The 14523-nt window shown below is 36.8% G+C and overlaps 2 protein-coding genes across 3 annotated transcripts; one reads left to right on the top strand and one right to left on the bottom strand.

Annotated features, from left to right (window-relative positions):
• Window positions 1–31: 31 nt before the first annotated feature.
• Window positions 32–11783, top strand: LOC149625188 (rho family-interacting cell polarization regulator 2-like). Of its 2 annotated transcripts, XM_089851957.1 has the most exons (18): window positions 32–268; window positions 578–927; window positions 2251–2395; window positions 2459–2537; window positions 3789–3818; window positions 4672–4725; window positions 5068–5278; window positions 5349–5631; window positions 5705–5740; window positions 5822–5951; window positions 7386–7787; window positions 8498–8631; window positions 8700–9244; window positions 9899–10039; window positions 10110–10262; window positions 10321–10367; window positions 10493–10670; window positions 10755–11783. In XM_089851957.1, exons 2-18 carry the CDS (start codon window positions 588–590, stop codon window positions 10826–10828), a joined length of 2982 nt encoding a protein of 993 aa, XP_089708083.1. In that variant the 5' UTR covers window positions 32–268; window positions 578–587; the 3' UTR covers window positions 10829–11783. The 2 variants fall into 2 exon arrangements, with proteins under 2 accessions (XP_089708083.1, XP_089708084.1); XM_089851958.1 differs by lacking the exon at window positions 3789–3818 and having other exon boundaries at window positions 33–268.
• A 487-nt stretch (window positions 11784–12270) lies between these two features.
• Window positions 12271–13020, bottom strand: Ppcdc (phosphopantothenoylcysteine decarboxylase). Its single transcript, XM_089851959.1, has one exon. It carries the CDS (start codon window positions 12903–12905, stop codon window positions 12330–12332), a length of 576 nt encoding a protein of 191 aa, XP_089708085.1. The 5' UTR covers window positions 12906–13020; the 3' UTR covers window positions 12271–12329.
• Between the last annotated feature and the right edge of the window lie 1503 nt (window positions 13021–14523).

Below are 14523 nucleotides of genomic sequence, written 5' to 3'. Positions count from 1 at the left end.
TTATAAACAAAACAGTTCTTTCGTCCTTGTAAATTCAACCTTGAGAGCGTCTGTATCGTTTGACAGATACGTAAACGCGCTAAGCCTAATAATTTCCGATGGGATGGAAAGATAAGTTTCCTGGTTTCGTAAAAATTTGATTACGTCGTGATGATTAGTTTTGTCATAATTATCGCTTAAAAGTGCCAGATTAATAGATAAAGTCTATTTCTCATGTGGAATTCATACAAAGAAACGCTTTTGAAAAGAAAAGTATCCGAAATTAAAGGTAAGTTGCGAAGCCTTGACCTATAAGTTCAACACTTCAACAAAACCTAAATTTAGTTTCAAGTTACTTTGAAACCGTTTTCGGCTATATTTTAATTAACTTATGACGATATTAGCTAAATTTTTCATTTAAAATGTAATCAATTAACCGAAATTACCATTAGTTTAAACGTTGCTTATGTTAATCGGCTTAAAACTCGTGAAAATTACTTCAAACTCAAAATCAGCTCGACAGAATTATTTTAAAGTCTAATATCGCGTCTAGATTAATGAACCTAATTAAAAATAAATACTTATTAACTCTTTATAGCGTTTATACGATGTCGCTGAGCGATTTATTCAGATCCTCGCGTCACCAACAAACAGTTAAAGAGAATGAAATACAAATATCCCAATCCCAAACTGCGTTAAAAGCCAGCGCTAGTTTGGAAGGTGGTGTTCTTAGTCGTAGCCAATCTTTTGGCGGACTTTTCGCTGCCCGTAGAAATTCAATGACTTCCACGACGTCTAGTTCCGGTAATAACTGGACGAATATGGGAGACAACGAAATTAATTTCATTAATAGCGGAAGTGTTGGTAGCTTATCTGGGTCTTCATCTTCGGGTAGCATGAAACGGATGGGTTCTATCGCGAGTAATACCAACACTCTATCATCCCGAGGTAAGTCTTGCCCTATTCTTTTATTATTTATAATAGAGTTTAATTGGTATGTTTTTTAATTTAAATGGGAAATAAGTAATTAAAAATTAGACTGCAGGGTTCATACAAACCTGGAAAACAGGGGAAAACCTGGAATAATCAGGGAAATAAATAGTTGACAAAAGACTCAGGGAAATCAGGGAAATTTGCGTCAAACAGGGGCCGAGTAATTAAGCAAAATGTTCGTGAACATTCCCTCCATAGGATTAACATTACACTAAACTTTGGAGGCTCGTAACTTTCGTTCTACTAGAGATACGGGGATGTCCTTTGAGTATGATATAGTACGATTTGTCCCCCATCCAACCATACTAAAAACTTAGGGCTACGACAAACAGGGGCCGAGTAATTAAGCAAAATGTTCGTAAACATACCACCCTCCATAGGATTAACATTACACCATACTTTGGAGGCTCATAACTCTGGTTATATTAGAGATACGGGGATGCCCTTTGAGTATGTTATAGTATTATTTGTCCCCCGTCCAACCATACTAAAAACATAGGGCTACGACAAACAGGGGCCGAGTAATTAAGCAAAATGTTCAAAAACATACCCCCCATCCATAGGAATAGCATTACACTAAACTTTGGAGGCTCGTAACCTTGGTTCTACTAGAGATACGGGGAGGTCCTTTGAGTATGTTATAGTCCGATTTGTCCCCCATCCAACCATACTAAAAACCTAGGGCTACGACAAACAGGGGCCGAGTAATTGAGCAAAATGTTCGTAAACATACCATCCATAGGATTAACATTACACTAAACTTTGGAGGCTCATAACTCTGGTTCTACTAGAGATATGGGGATGTCCTTTGAGTATGTTATAGTCCGATTTGTCCCCTATCCAACCATACTAAAAACCTAGGGCTATGATAAACAGGGGCCAAGTAATTAAGCAAAATGTTCGTAAACATACCGCCCTCCATAGGATTAACATTACACTATACTTTGGAGGCTCATAACTCTGGTTATACTAGAGATACGGGGATGTCCTTTGAGTATGTAGTAGTCCTATTTGCCCCCTCTTCCTTCGTTAACATTTGCTCCATAGGATACTCCATATACGGGAAAACCCTGGAAAACTCAGGGAAGTATATGGGGAAAAACCTGGAAATCTCAGGGAAATTTGCTTTCCAAAAGTTGTATGAACCCTGCAGACTGTTATGTGAGTGAATTGTAAAAACAGTTCCTATTGAATAATTAAGTTAAATATGAATAGTTTCAGTTTTAATGGTTAAAGTTCTTTAAAGTAAGTAAATTAAATTAAATTTAAAATTGTTAGGGAGCGTTTTGGGTCAGAGTCATAGCCCAAACAATACAAGAAAACTTATACAAGGTTTATCGGCTACTTGGGGTGGGAAAGCACCACCTATTCCTAGACCACAAAAAACTGTGGCGGTTTTTCACGCTATTGAGAAAGGACTAGCGTAAGTCAACCCATTTATCGAGTATTAAAGTAAGAAATACTGAGGAATCAACTTCAAATTTAGGGATTGTATATGCCAAGCTCAAAAAGATATTTCAAATTTACGATCAAGTGTGGATAATTTATCAGTTAGTTCCTCTCAGGTAAGCCTTTTCCCTTATTTATCCGTTAGTAAGTTCAGAAACTCCAGGGTTATAGGGAAATCTAGGGAATCCCTGAAAAATTAGGGAAAAAATCTCTTTTTCAAGGAAACGGGAGTTTTTACTCCTTTTGGTTATGTAAAACCCAACCTAGTTATGCGCTGATGGTTTGTGTGTGTGTGTGTGTGCGCTTGTGTATGTGTGGGTTGTGTGTGTATATGAAAAACAAGTATGCCAAGAAACTGGTTTGGAAATTGGAAAAGGTCTTCAATTAGATTCCAACTGGTGTGGATAAAGAATGGAAGGAGTAAAATATCAGTGTTACTTTGAAAGGCGATTGTCGATACCATAAGAAAATAATATATAGCTCCCTATAAGTATGAAACTCTCCATTTAAGCCATGTAAACAGCATTTTCTTCCATTGAAATTTGTAAAAAGTTTCTAATGCCACCTATTAAGAGTTTTTGGCGTTAAAAAAGATGAAATATTTGTCTAGAAAATTTTCAAATTTTATATTGTAATTAAATAGTTAAAGGTCTGGAAGTTATTATTTTGATAATAATAACTGATTAAGTACATGTCAAAATTATCATAATAAATTAATAGATGGCGCGAGATTTTGACGAACGAGGCTAGGGCCTACACTGGTAGGAGGTAAGGAGTATCTTGTGTCTCTACTTGCGCGGCGATATTTCCCCGGCCCATCGTGCCTTTCGCGGACACCTTAGGTGGCGGCGGCGGTTTCGCCCCCCTTTTACTCGTAGTACCGAAACTTCTCCCACGGGGCGTAAAAGCATAAGCGCGCCAAATTTGGAAGCAAATGCTGTAGTATGAAAATGTACTACGTTTCATACTTATAGGGAGCTATTTTCTTATGTCGATACTAAATACAGGAGTTAAGGTTACGCGTTTTGTAATGTATGTGTTTGAAAAATCGCGAAAAAGCTTGTGTTGAATTGGGCAGGCATTTCTCAAGATTATGTGGCATTACATAAATTTATAATGTATGCGAGCCACTGTATAGCCTTAGCGCGCTGTTGGGTGCTATACAACCTTAACACATTGGCAACCACACGTAGTAGTGCAAAATGATTTTTGTCCTTGTTTTAATATCCGCCAATATTTGGGGGTATTTTATACTAAGATTGTAGAGTTGTAGCAAATGTTTTTTTGTAAATTCTTTGTACCAAAATTAAAGTTAATTGAAGCAATTAAATTAAATTAATTTTCAATTCTACCATTCCACAACGTAGTCACAGGGAAAAGTTTACGAACTAGAAAAGGTAAGGTTTATAAAGAAAGGCAAATTAAGCTCAGCACGATTGTTAATGAATTCAATTCCCACTTGTATCATCCAATCAATGGGCATGTTACTCAAATTAGCTTTGAAGTTATGATGGCTGATTAAATGTTCCGTGTAATTTTTATTTTAATTTAAACCCATTTATTTTCAACATGATTGTTTTTGTAATTAAGACAGGGTTCATACAAACCTGGAAAACCGGGAAAACCTGGAAAAATCAGGGAAATAAATAGTTGACATAAACCTCAGGGAAAACTCGGGGAAATTTGTGTCAAACAGGGGCCGAGTAATTAAGCAAAATGTTCGTGAACATTCCCTCCATAGGATTAACATTACACTATACTTTGGAGGCTCATAACTCTGGTTCTACTAGAGATACGGGGATGCCCTTTGAGTATGTTATAGTCCAATTTATCCCCCATCCAACCATACTAAAAAGTTAGGGCTACGACAAACGGGGGTCGAGTAATTAAGCAAAATGTTCATAAACATCCCCTCCGTAGGATTAACATTGCACTATACTTTGGGGGCTCATAACTCTGGTTATATTAGAGATACGGGGATGTCCTTTGAGTATGTAGTAGTCCTATTTGCCCCCTCTTCCTTCGTTAACATTTGCTCCATAGGATACTCCATATACGAGAAAAACCTGGAAAACTCGGGGAAATTTGTTTTCCAAAAGTTGTATGAACCCTGTAAGAGATACGCCAACAATAATTCTTGATTTGATTGTGTCATCATTATTGGCATGATTGTATTTAACGTGGCTTTTATTTTGATTGAGGAATAACGGTAAGGGGTATAAATATTATTTAATTTAATTAAATTTACAGCAATTAAAAATTGCCGAACGATACTTGAAAAGACTCGAGTGTCAATCTGCAAAAGTATGTTGTTAAAGGGGCTGCGAAGTAGCTATCGGCGGGCGGGTAAAAATGATTTGAAATACGTCACAGGCACCACGTGACAACAAGATACAAAGACTCCACATAGTGTGGGACTAGTTAACATCTAGTCCTTGTATTTCGCGAGATTGCAGCGCCAATTCCCTGAAGTGCTTGTTTTCGAAATAAAACGAACCTAGCTTCTTTGATTGAACCACGCCTCTACTTGGTCACGTGACTCTGACGTATTTCAAATAATTTTTACCCACCCGCCGATGCATACTTTACAGTCAGAACGTTTGTTTTCTACTGGGATATAAATATCCTAATGGGGAAACTTTCCAGCTTGAAGAATTGGCTGAACAATACGACACGCAACAACGAATGCACGAAGGTGTTCGAAGTATGGGTCACGCTTATGTTTTATGTCCCGGCAAGAGCAGAGAACAAGCTCTTCACAGTGTTAGACACGGTCTCCAAGAATGCATCGATGTCCTCGTCGGAATTGAAATGGAACTAGAAAGAATGATGGGAACGCTCATGTTCCAAATTAAAGGTAAGAAGTTAACATTCATGATCAACGGATAGTAAAAGTTTTGAAACATTGAACATTATGATTGTTTCAGCCATTCAGGGATTTGCCAGGTTATGCGCCGGTGACGTTTTTGAAATAACTATTCGTTACGGTGACCAAAAATGGAAGAGTAAAGGTCGCATTCTTAAGAACGAAAAACAAGAATGGGATAATCCTCGAGCCATATTTAAAGCCTTATTAAGCGAGAACTTAATTATTAAGGCCATGGAGGTTAAAACCTTAAGTAAGAATGTCCTCTTGGGACATAAATACTGCGAGACCAATGATCTCTTTTGCGCTTCGCCTCAACTCATGTCCGTCAATCTAAACCCGAGGTAGGTCTTGAGTTGTTAACTCGAGTTTCGTTCTTTCTAGTTTTAATTGGAAAACTGTCTTTTTTTTTTAAAGCGGATCTCTTAAATTGCATTTGATCGTAACGTGGAAGTAAGTTTTAAAATTGTTTTTGTTGTTTGTGATTGAAGGATATGTCTGAATGGTTTTTTTGTTTGTTTGTTTGTTTGTCAGTCCGTTACATTTCAGTTCAGATGAAATGACCTCACCTAAAACGATGCCTCCCTTATTGGCGGTTTTACAAACACCAATTATTAAACGTAAAACGCCCGTTAAAGTGCCTCAAGATCTCGAAGTCTCTGATGTAAGTACTGATTTTTTAATTATAATTAAAATTATCCCTCGCAATTACCGAGCTTGAGTTCAATAACCATTCAATTCAAATGCGTATTAAAAATTTAGTGTCTGTTCCTTCGGGCATTTCTTATTAAACATTTAATATCTGTTCCTTTGGGCATTTCTTATTAAACATTTAATATCTGTTCCTTTGGGCATTTCTTATTAAACATTTAATATCTGTTCCTTCGGGCATTTCGTATTAAATACTTAATATCTGTGCCTACAGGCATTTCGTATTAAAAACTTAATATCTGTTCCTACAGGCATTTCATATTAAATACTTAATATCTGTGCCTACAGGCATTTCGTATTAAATACTTAATATCTGTGCCTACAGGCATTTCGTATTAAAAACTTAATATCTGTTCCTTCGGGCATTTCTTATTAAACATTTAATATCTGTTCCTTCGGGCATTTCTTATTAAACATTTAATATCTGTTCCTTCGGGCATTTCGTATTAAAAAATGTAATATCTGTTCATTCAGGCATTGCGTATTAAAAAATGTAATATCTGTTCATTCAGGCATTGCGTATTAAAAAATGTAATATCTGTGCCTTCGGGCATTTCGTATTAAAAACTTGATATCTGTGCCTACAGGCATTTCGTATTAAAAAATGTAATATCTGTACCTACAGGCATTGCGTATTAAAAATGTGATATCTGTGCCTTCAGGCATTTCGTATTAAAAAATGTGATATCTGTGCCTTCAGGCATTTCGTACTAAAAAATGTAATATCTGTGCCTACAGGAAATTCGTATTCAACGTTGTAATATCTGTGCCTACAGACATTTCGTATAAAACATTAATATCTGCACCTTCAGGCGCTTCGTATTAAATGTTTTAATACGGAATGCCTGAAGGGACAGGTTATTACATGGTTTAATAAGGAATGCCTGAAGGAACAGGTTATTACATGGTTTAATAAGGAATGCCTGAAGGAACAGATATTACATGGTTTAATGCGAACTGCCTGAAGGAACAGATATTACATGGTTTAATGCGAACTGCCTGAAGGAACAGATATTACATGGTTTAATGCGAACTGCCTGAAGGGACAGATATTAAATGTTTTAATACGGAATGCCTGAAGGGACAGATATTAAATGTTTTAATACGGAATGCCTGAAGGGACAGATATTAAATGTTTTAATACGGAATGCCTGAAGGGACAGATATTAAATGTTTTAATACGGAATACCTGAAGGGACAGATATTACATGGTTTAATGCGAACTGCCTGAAGTAACAGATATTAAATTTTTTAATTCGAAACAAATTTAAAATAATGCTATTAGCTCTTTAAAAAATTAAGTTAAATTAACTATTTCAAATTTATTATTATATTTTCTTAAGTTCCTATTGTTGCGGAAGTAAAAACGCGTGTTGCTTTTTCGCAGTACCTTATTTCCCCGAGTGGTTCGTCATCAAAATCGGGTGACGCCTGTTCCGTTGTTGAGATCTCACCCAGTACTCCACCAAGCGCAAGGTCGCCATCGATAAGTTTAGGGAAACTGAACAATTCTAGTCATAGCCAAGAAGAATGCGAGGAGGACAGAACCATAACGAATTGTTTTCCGGAAGACACGACGCTAGTTGCGGATGATTTCAATAAGAAGACTTTAACGATGGACAATAGCTCAGAGTGTTGTAGTTTGGACGATCATTTAGAGAACTCTTTTGGATCGGAGCTTCACGATCTCGTACACTCTTTACTCTCGACCATGGAGGATATACAAGGACAGTACCCGGAACTGCATCTATTGGAGCTCCATTTGAATCATCTCGATAAAATATTAACCGTAAGTTTGTAAAGTCAGTGAATTTAAAAATAGTTCAAGAAAAGGTCAAAATAGGACAGAAAATGGCCACTTACCCGTATTAAACCTAATCTAACGTAGTCACATTACAGGGTTCATACAAACCGGGAAAACCTGGAAAAGTCAGGGAAATAAATATTTGGCAAAAGCCTCAGGGAAAACTCAGGGAAATTTAGAATTTTTAGTAAAATTCAGGGAAATCAGGGAAATTTGCGTCAAACAGGGGCCGAGTAATTAAGCAAAATGTTCGTCAACATACCGCCCTCCATAGGATTAACATTACACTATACTTTGGAGGCTCATAACTCTGGTTCTACTAGAGATGCGGGGATGTCCTTTGATTATGTCATAGTCCTATTTGCCCCCCCCCCAACTCCTCCCTTGACATTTGCTCCATAGGATACTCCATATACGGGAAAAACCTGGAAAATTATCTCAGGGAAATTTGTTTCCCAAAGTTGTACGAACCCTGCATTAGTAGTTATGACTATCCAGATAGTCATCCATCCAAGATGGGGGCCCGCCAAGTTTCAACCTTTAACTGGCTTGTCGGCCATCTTGAATGAATTTATATCTGTATAGTCATTACTACTCATGTTGCCCCCCCCCCCAAAAAAGACAAAGGCCCGGGATTTTAAAATCGCTCAAAAAGGTCAGGGAAATCAATATTTTTTCCTTTTTTTTTATTGAAGTGGAGTAGAGGAGGCGGTGTTCGTAAAGGTTCAAATGGATCCGGAGTCAGTGACTCCGTAGAAACCGCCTTGGAATGCTTTGATTTCCTTAATAACGCCATCGAAGGTGAAGATGCCGAGACCCCGACGGAAAGGTAAGAACTCCTTTTTTTCCTTCTAAGAAACTTTAGAGTTATTGTTTAGGGGTCAAATGTCATTGCAGCCTCGTATTAGAAAAGAATAATTGTTTAAATGATCGCGATCTGACTGCCAAAACGACAGACTCGGGAGTGGCGTCAATTGCCAGGCAATTAGGGGACATTATAGAGGACCAATCGCGTACCGCCAATTCAAGTCCAAGCCATGGTGGTGCCACCACGGGTTCCAAACAACTAGACCAAGCTTTAATGGCGCATTTAACATACTGTCAAAAGTTGACCGATAATCTGGGTTCTTTCGGACCCTTAAAATGTCGCGAGATTTATTCTTTGGACAAATTGCGTCGACAGGCGTCCATTGTTGGGACCTTTTTAGCTCTGTTGAATGAACACGATCTTAGCAGCAATTTTACCAAATCCAACGAACCAAAGAAAGTGATTAACGGAGCGGCCATGTTACCCGAAGGCAGTGAAACCAGACGCTTGTGGGAACGTTTAACTAAAGGTGGGGATCCGCTGTGCGTCGTCGCCGAAGGACTCTTGGAACCCTTGGAGAATTTTATCAAGCCTTATTTAACCGAAGGAAATAATCCAGTCACCAGTCTTACAGGTAAGAGCGAGGGTGAAAAGGGGGTAAAATTCTCGAGAGGTGAGCATGCGCAGAAAGAATGTTTGTTGCCAGTCGTATTTATGTAACCATTGCTTTTACCTTACTAGTTAGGCATTCGAGTTTATTTTTATAAAACAGTGTTGTATTAATGGTTGTAAAAGTATAAATTGAACTTCCGAGGTGAAATTTTATCGAATTCAATTGATAGACGTAAAATTGGGGTAGTTTATAATATTCTACAGACCAAATTGGGCGCCAAGGCTTACGAGCGTGTTATACGCGGCGCTTTCGGGGCCGAGCACGGCACGGCATCGGCGATGTCCGCCGATGAAGCGATTATCCCATACGGTCGCCAAGGCTTAGTGAGTTTTAACCAACTATTATCATTGCACCGTTTCCATTAGAACTTAAAAACTGTTTATTTCTTAACATGGTTTTAATTTTACTATCTCGGTTTAAATACTAGGCATTTTATTTTAATATTAAATTACAAAACGTTCCAAAACACGTCCATCGTAGTTTATTATACACGTTAACTCCATAGAAGTGTAAAACTCGTGGCAACAAACTTGCAACTGCTCATGCGCGGCCATAAGTGTGAAAAGGTCTATTCCCGCGCACTCGCTAAGCCTTTACGGGTGTATTATATTTCAGTCTCGAAACTGCTCTTGTGCCGTATCGCGGATGTTGAGCGTTTCGAACCTGAAGCCTTGGTAACGAATCTTCAGTGGCAACTGTACCTGAGTCAGGGAAACGCTAGCCTTAGTCATAACATCAAGAATTTAATATTAGAAGGTAATTTTTAACTATATTCGATTTCGATAGATACCAAGGCTTAAGTAAAAGGTTTAATTATTGGTTTTAGCATCCTTAATCGAGGCCTTACATTCGCCACACCCACTAGTGGTGAAAAAAGCTTTAACTTCCATGCAAAATTTCTCTCCTCCTTCCGAATGTTTGATTACCGTTGGACATTTGCTGCTTTACGGAGATGAACCTAGTTTGTCCACAGCGGCTGGTGCGTAACTAATCATTTGACGCGCTATATATCCTGGTTTAATAATTTAACTTCTTAGAGCAACACATTCAACAATCATTGCAAAATCCTTCCTTAAAGAAGAGAGTAAGTGTTTAAAGGCTTAACGAATAATTCATTAGATTAGTTTAGTAAAAGGATAATGATATTCTCCGAGCCTTTCCTGCTGCGTGATCGACATTAAAGTTAAATGAATTTGCGCCTCCTTTTAGGTTTTAACCGTGTTCTTGGAGGGTTTAGAATCCGAGAATCCTCTAACGCGACAAGCCGCTTGCGTCGTTCTAGCCATGGCCAAAGCCACGGAGTATATTGAGCAGCTTGTTTTTATTTGTTACGCGGACGACAGTGGAAAAGTGAGACAACAAGCTAAGGAAGCCTTATTTTCGTTTGGTAAGCTTTGCTTCGCGTTACATTCCCGGTATATGTAGTTAACAAAGGCTTAACGTATAATTGGAATTATTAAAACCATTTCAGGCACTGACGGCCAATTGGCGTACGAACAAGCCCAACTATTTACACATGGTTTTCAAGGCTTAGGGGTACATTGAATCATTTTCTATCAAAGTATATATATTTATAACAATAAAACCCCCCCCCCCTTTAAGTCTTGCGTTACTAAACCAAAAATCCTTTACCTTTCTACGACTAAAACAATCCAAAGACAAGCCAAAAAAAATGTTTCATATATTAATTAATACAGTGCAATAAAAAGCCTCGTTATTCTCGATGCAGTGTGCAAGGCTTAGTGTGTGATTTAACTATGTAGGATAGCAGACTGTGCGAAGGTTTGGGGGTAGAGTTCACAGTTAATATACGTGCTCTAAGGCTTGCCAAGAGTGTAGATTGTTTTGATAATGGTTGTTAAGCCTTTTCCAGCTGCATCGCGAATTATAACTATTTAGGATGGCAGACGATGATAACGCTCGTTAAGCCTTTTCCAGCTGCATCGCGAATTATAACTATTTAGGATGGCAGACGATGATAACGCTCGTTAAGCCTTTTCCAGCTGCATCGCGAATAACGATGATTAAGTATAGTAGATAGATTTGTAACATATCACAGTGATATTACTGCATGGGGATTTAAAGGGAGTATAAGCCATTTAAAAAATACTTTTATGTATATTTTCATGGGACAAACAAGCACTCTTTGTTTGTTTGTTTCCGTAGCTAATTTTATTTTAGCTTGCGGGCATGATGGCCAATAGGAGAGAGTGCCAATTAAGTGAAACCACTGACTATTTTTGAAAAGGATTATGTACTCCCTTTAATATCAGAATTATTTCATTGTGATTTTTTTTAATAAAAAAGGTGTAATATATTATTATCAAGATGTAAAATTTAACTATTTTTTCAAATATTAATTAATTTGAAAACGGTTTAAAAATATTTACCGTTTTTTTAAAATTAATTGTACCTTAATGCAGCTTTATTATGTCCCTATTTCCTAGAGCCAAAGATTGTAATAATATTCATAGAATAATAAATTAGACTGACTTTTAAATGTTTCTTGACTATTCATTATTTACCAAGGCTTAGCGTTAAGTATTTTAGCTACTAATTTCAAGACGAAAGTTGATTAAATTAGAATAAAGGTAAGAAAAGCAATCATTTCTCAAATGAAATTAATTTCGTTGGCGTTTAAAGGAGTAAGAATCGCTTCTGTATAGAGATTTTGAATGTGCATAAGCCAAGGCTTAACGAAGGCCTTGGCGTCAGTACATTAGAAGCATGAATTATTAACCGAGGCTTAGCGTTAAGTATTTTAGCTACTAATTTCAAGACGAAAGTTGATTAAATTAGAATAAAGGTAAGAAAAGCAATCATTTCTCAAATGAAATTAAGTTCGGAGGCGTTTAAAGGAGTAAGAATCGCTTCTGTAATCTGTATAGAGATTTTGAATGTGCATTAGCCAAGGCTTAACGAAGGCCTTGGCGTCAGTACATTAGAAGCATGAATAAGTGTTTTATGAAAATAAAATTTAAACAAACTTTAATCAAAATATTGCATTTTATTTCAAGAACATAGAAAATATGTTTTACAGAATAATTTATTGCAAGTTAAGTTTCAGAGAGACTTGTTTAACAATTTCATCAACTTCTGCCATGGCTCCAAAGCCTTCATCGCCACAAGCGAGTTTTTTACTGATGCATGGAATCTCGTGGTAACCATAGCTTTTTAGCTTTCCGATTTGTACCGAGGTGATTGGGTGTTCCCACATGAAAGTGTTCATGGCGGGGCAGAACAAAAATGGTTTAGAAGTGTCCCAAGCTCTGGCTACGCAAGTAAGTAAATTGTCACATATTCCATTAACAATTTTTCCCATGGAATTAGCATCAAGAGGAGCAATAAGGAATAAATCTGCCCATCTGCGCAATTCTATGTGCAGAACGGGATCGTTTATTTTACTCCAACCCCATTCGTCCAAGTCTCTGTGAAGTGTGACGTCACTTGGAATGGTCGAGATGTCGAAAAAGTGCAAAGCGTGTTCCGTTGTAACGATTTTAACTTCGATTTTGTGAGCTTCTGAATTCAAAGTTAGTACTTTTTGAACTAAAATTGGTATTTTTATGGACGCCACACTACCAGTGCAGCCAATTAGTATTTTAAAGCTTTTACTATTCATTAATATCAAGTTAATTTTGGGAACAATAAGTATGATCTGTATTAGTCGCTTTTTACTTGCTTTTTATAGCAGAAGCTTTTTCTCAAGACCATAGCCTGATGGACACTACTAATTTGCATAAGTTTGCAGCATACCAATTTTTTTTGCATCAGGCCGCCATTTTCAAAAGTTAGCTTCCAAAATACTAATTTACATAAATTCTGCAAACTTTTTCTTGCATAAAGCCAGTATTTTCAATAGTTTGCAGCCAATATACTAATTTGCATAAAATTCCCCAGCAAACTTCCCCATGCATAAAGCCACTAATTTCAAAAGTTTGCCACAAGAATACTAATTTGCATAAATTGATCGAAAACCGATGAAACTCATATGGTTTTTTCAAGGAAACCTATTAAGTTATTTACGTTCATAAATTAGCGATTAATTTTATACCATAATATCAAGGGTTTCATAGGCTTCAAACCAAATTTGTACTTTGCATAAAAAGTTTAAAACAAGCAAACTCGATGAAACTCATGGTTTTAAGGAAACCTATTAAGTTATTTACGCTCATAATTTAGCAATTAATTTTATACCATAATATTAAAGGGAGGGTGAAGTAGAAAATCAAGTGATTTTTTATCGATTCTTTTACCAATTTTAAGACCAGTCTGCATAGTGAAACATTCAGGAAATACTTCCGAATGATTTTAAAATTCAAATTAAGTTCAGATTTAAAGGATAATTTTAAACAAGGACTTCCGACCAATCGCGTAACGCCCTGCCTTTATGTTAACAAAATTCTCGTGGCACGCTCCGTGTCTCGCGCCACGATTGTCACGTCGCGCGCCTAATTTTATCAAATCTCGTGATAAATTTCATTCAACGCGGAACGTGCCACGAGAATTTTGTTAAAAAAATGGCAGGGCGTTACGCGATTGGTCGGCACTCCTTATTTAAAATTATACTTAAAATCTGAACCTAATTTGAATTTTAAAATCATTCGGAAGTATTTCCTGAATGTTTCACTATGCAGGCTGGTCTTATAATTAGTAGAAGAATCGATAAAAAATCACTTGATTTTCTACTTCAGCCTCCCTTTAAGGGCTTCACAGGTTTCAAACCAAATTTGTATTTTGCATAAATATTATAAAACATGCAAACTTGATGAAACTCATGGTTTTTTCAAGGAAACCTATTAAGTTATTTACGTTCATAATTTAGCGATTAATTTTATACCATAATATCGAGGGTTTCACAAGGTTTCAAACCAAATTTGTACTTTGCATAAATTTGATATTTAAAGCAAACTTGATGAAACTCACGATTTTTTCAAGGAAACCTATTAAGTTAGTTACAACGTTAATTTAAAATTTCCATTTTGGATTTATATAACCATTCCACAATTGAAATTTTTATTTTCTTAACATTTGAGTTTTTAACAGGGATTTTTGACATGCATAATGTTTAACAAGGGATGGTATCATGGTGGAATAAAGTATAAATGGATATAGGGGTCTGGGAGTCTTCGACTGCCTGTTCTTAGCTTAGCTTCGCTTAGGATAGCTTCGCTTAGCTTAGAGTGGTTTAGAGTGGTTTAGAGTGGTTTAGAGTGGCTTAGAGTGGCTAGAGTGGTTAA

The sequence above is a fragment of the Phalangium opilio genome, unplaced genomic scaffold (assembly GCF_054372755.1).
Source record: "Phalangium opilio isolate 3A_F unplaced genomic scaffold, DU_Popi_V2 ptg000105l_1, whole genome shotgun sequence".
Taxonomy (NCBI): domain Eukaryota; kingdom Metazoa; phylum Arthropoda; class Arachnida; order Opiliones; family Phalangiidae; genus Phalangium; species Phalangium opilio.
Note: the sequence above shows the minus strand (reverse complement) of the source record. Positions and strands in the feature narration are given on the sequence as shown.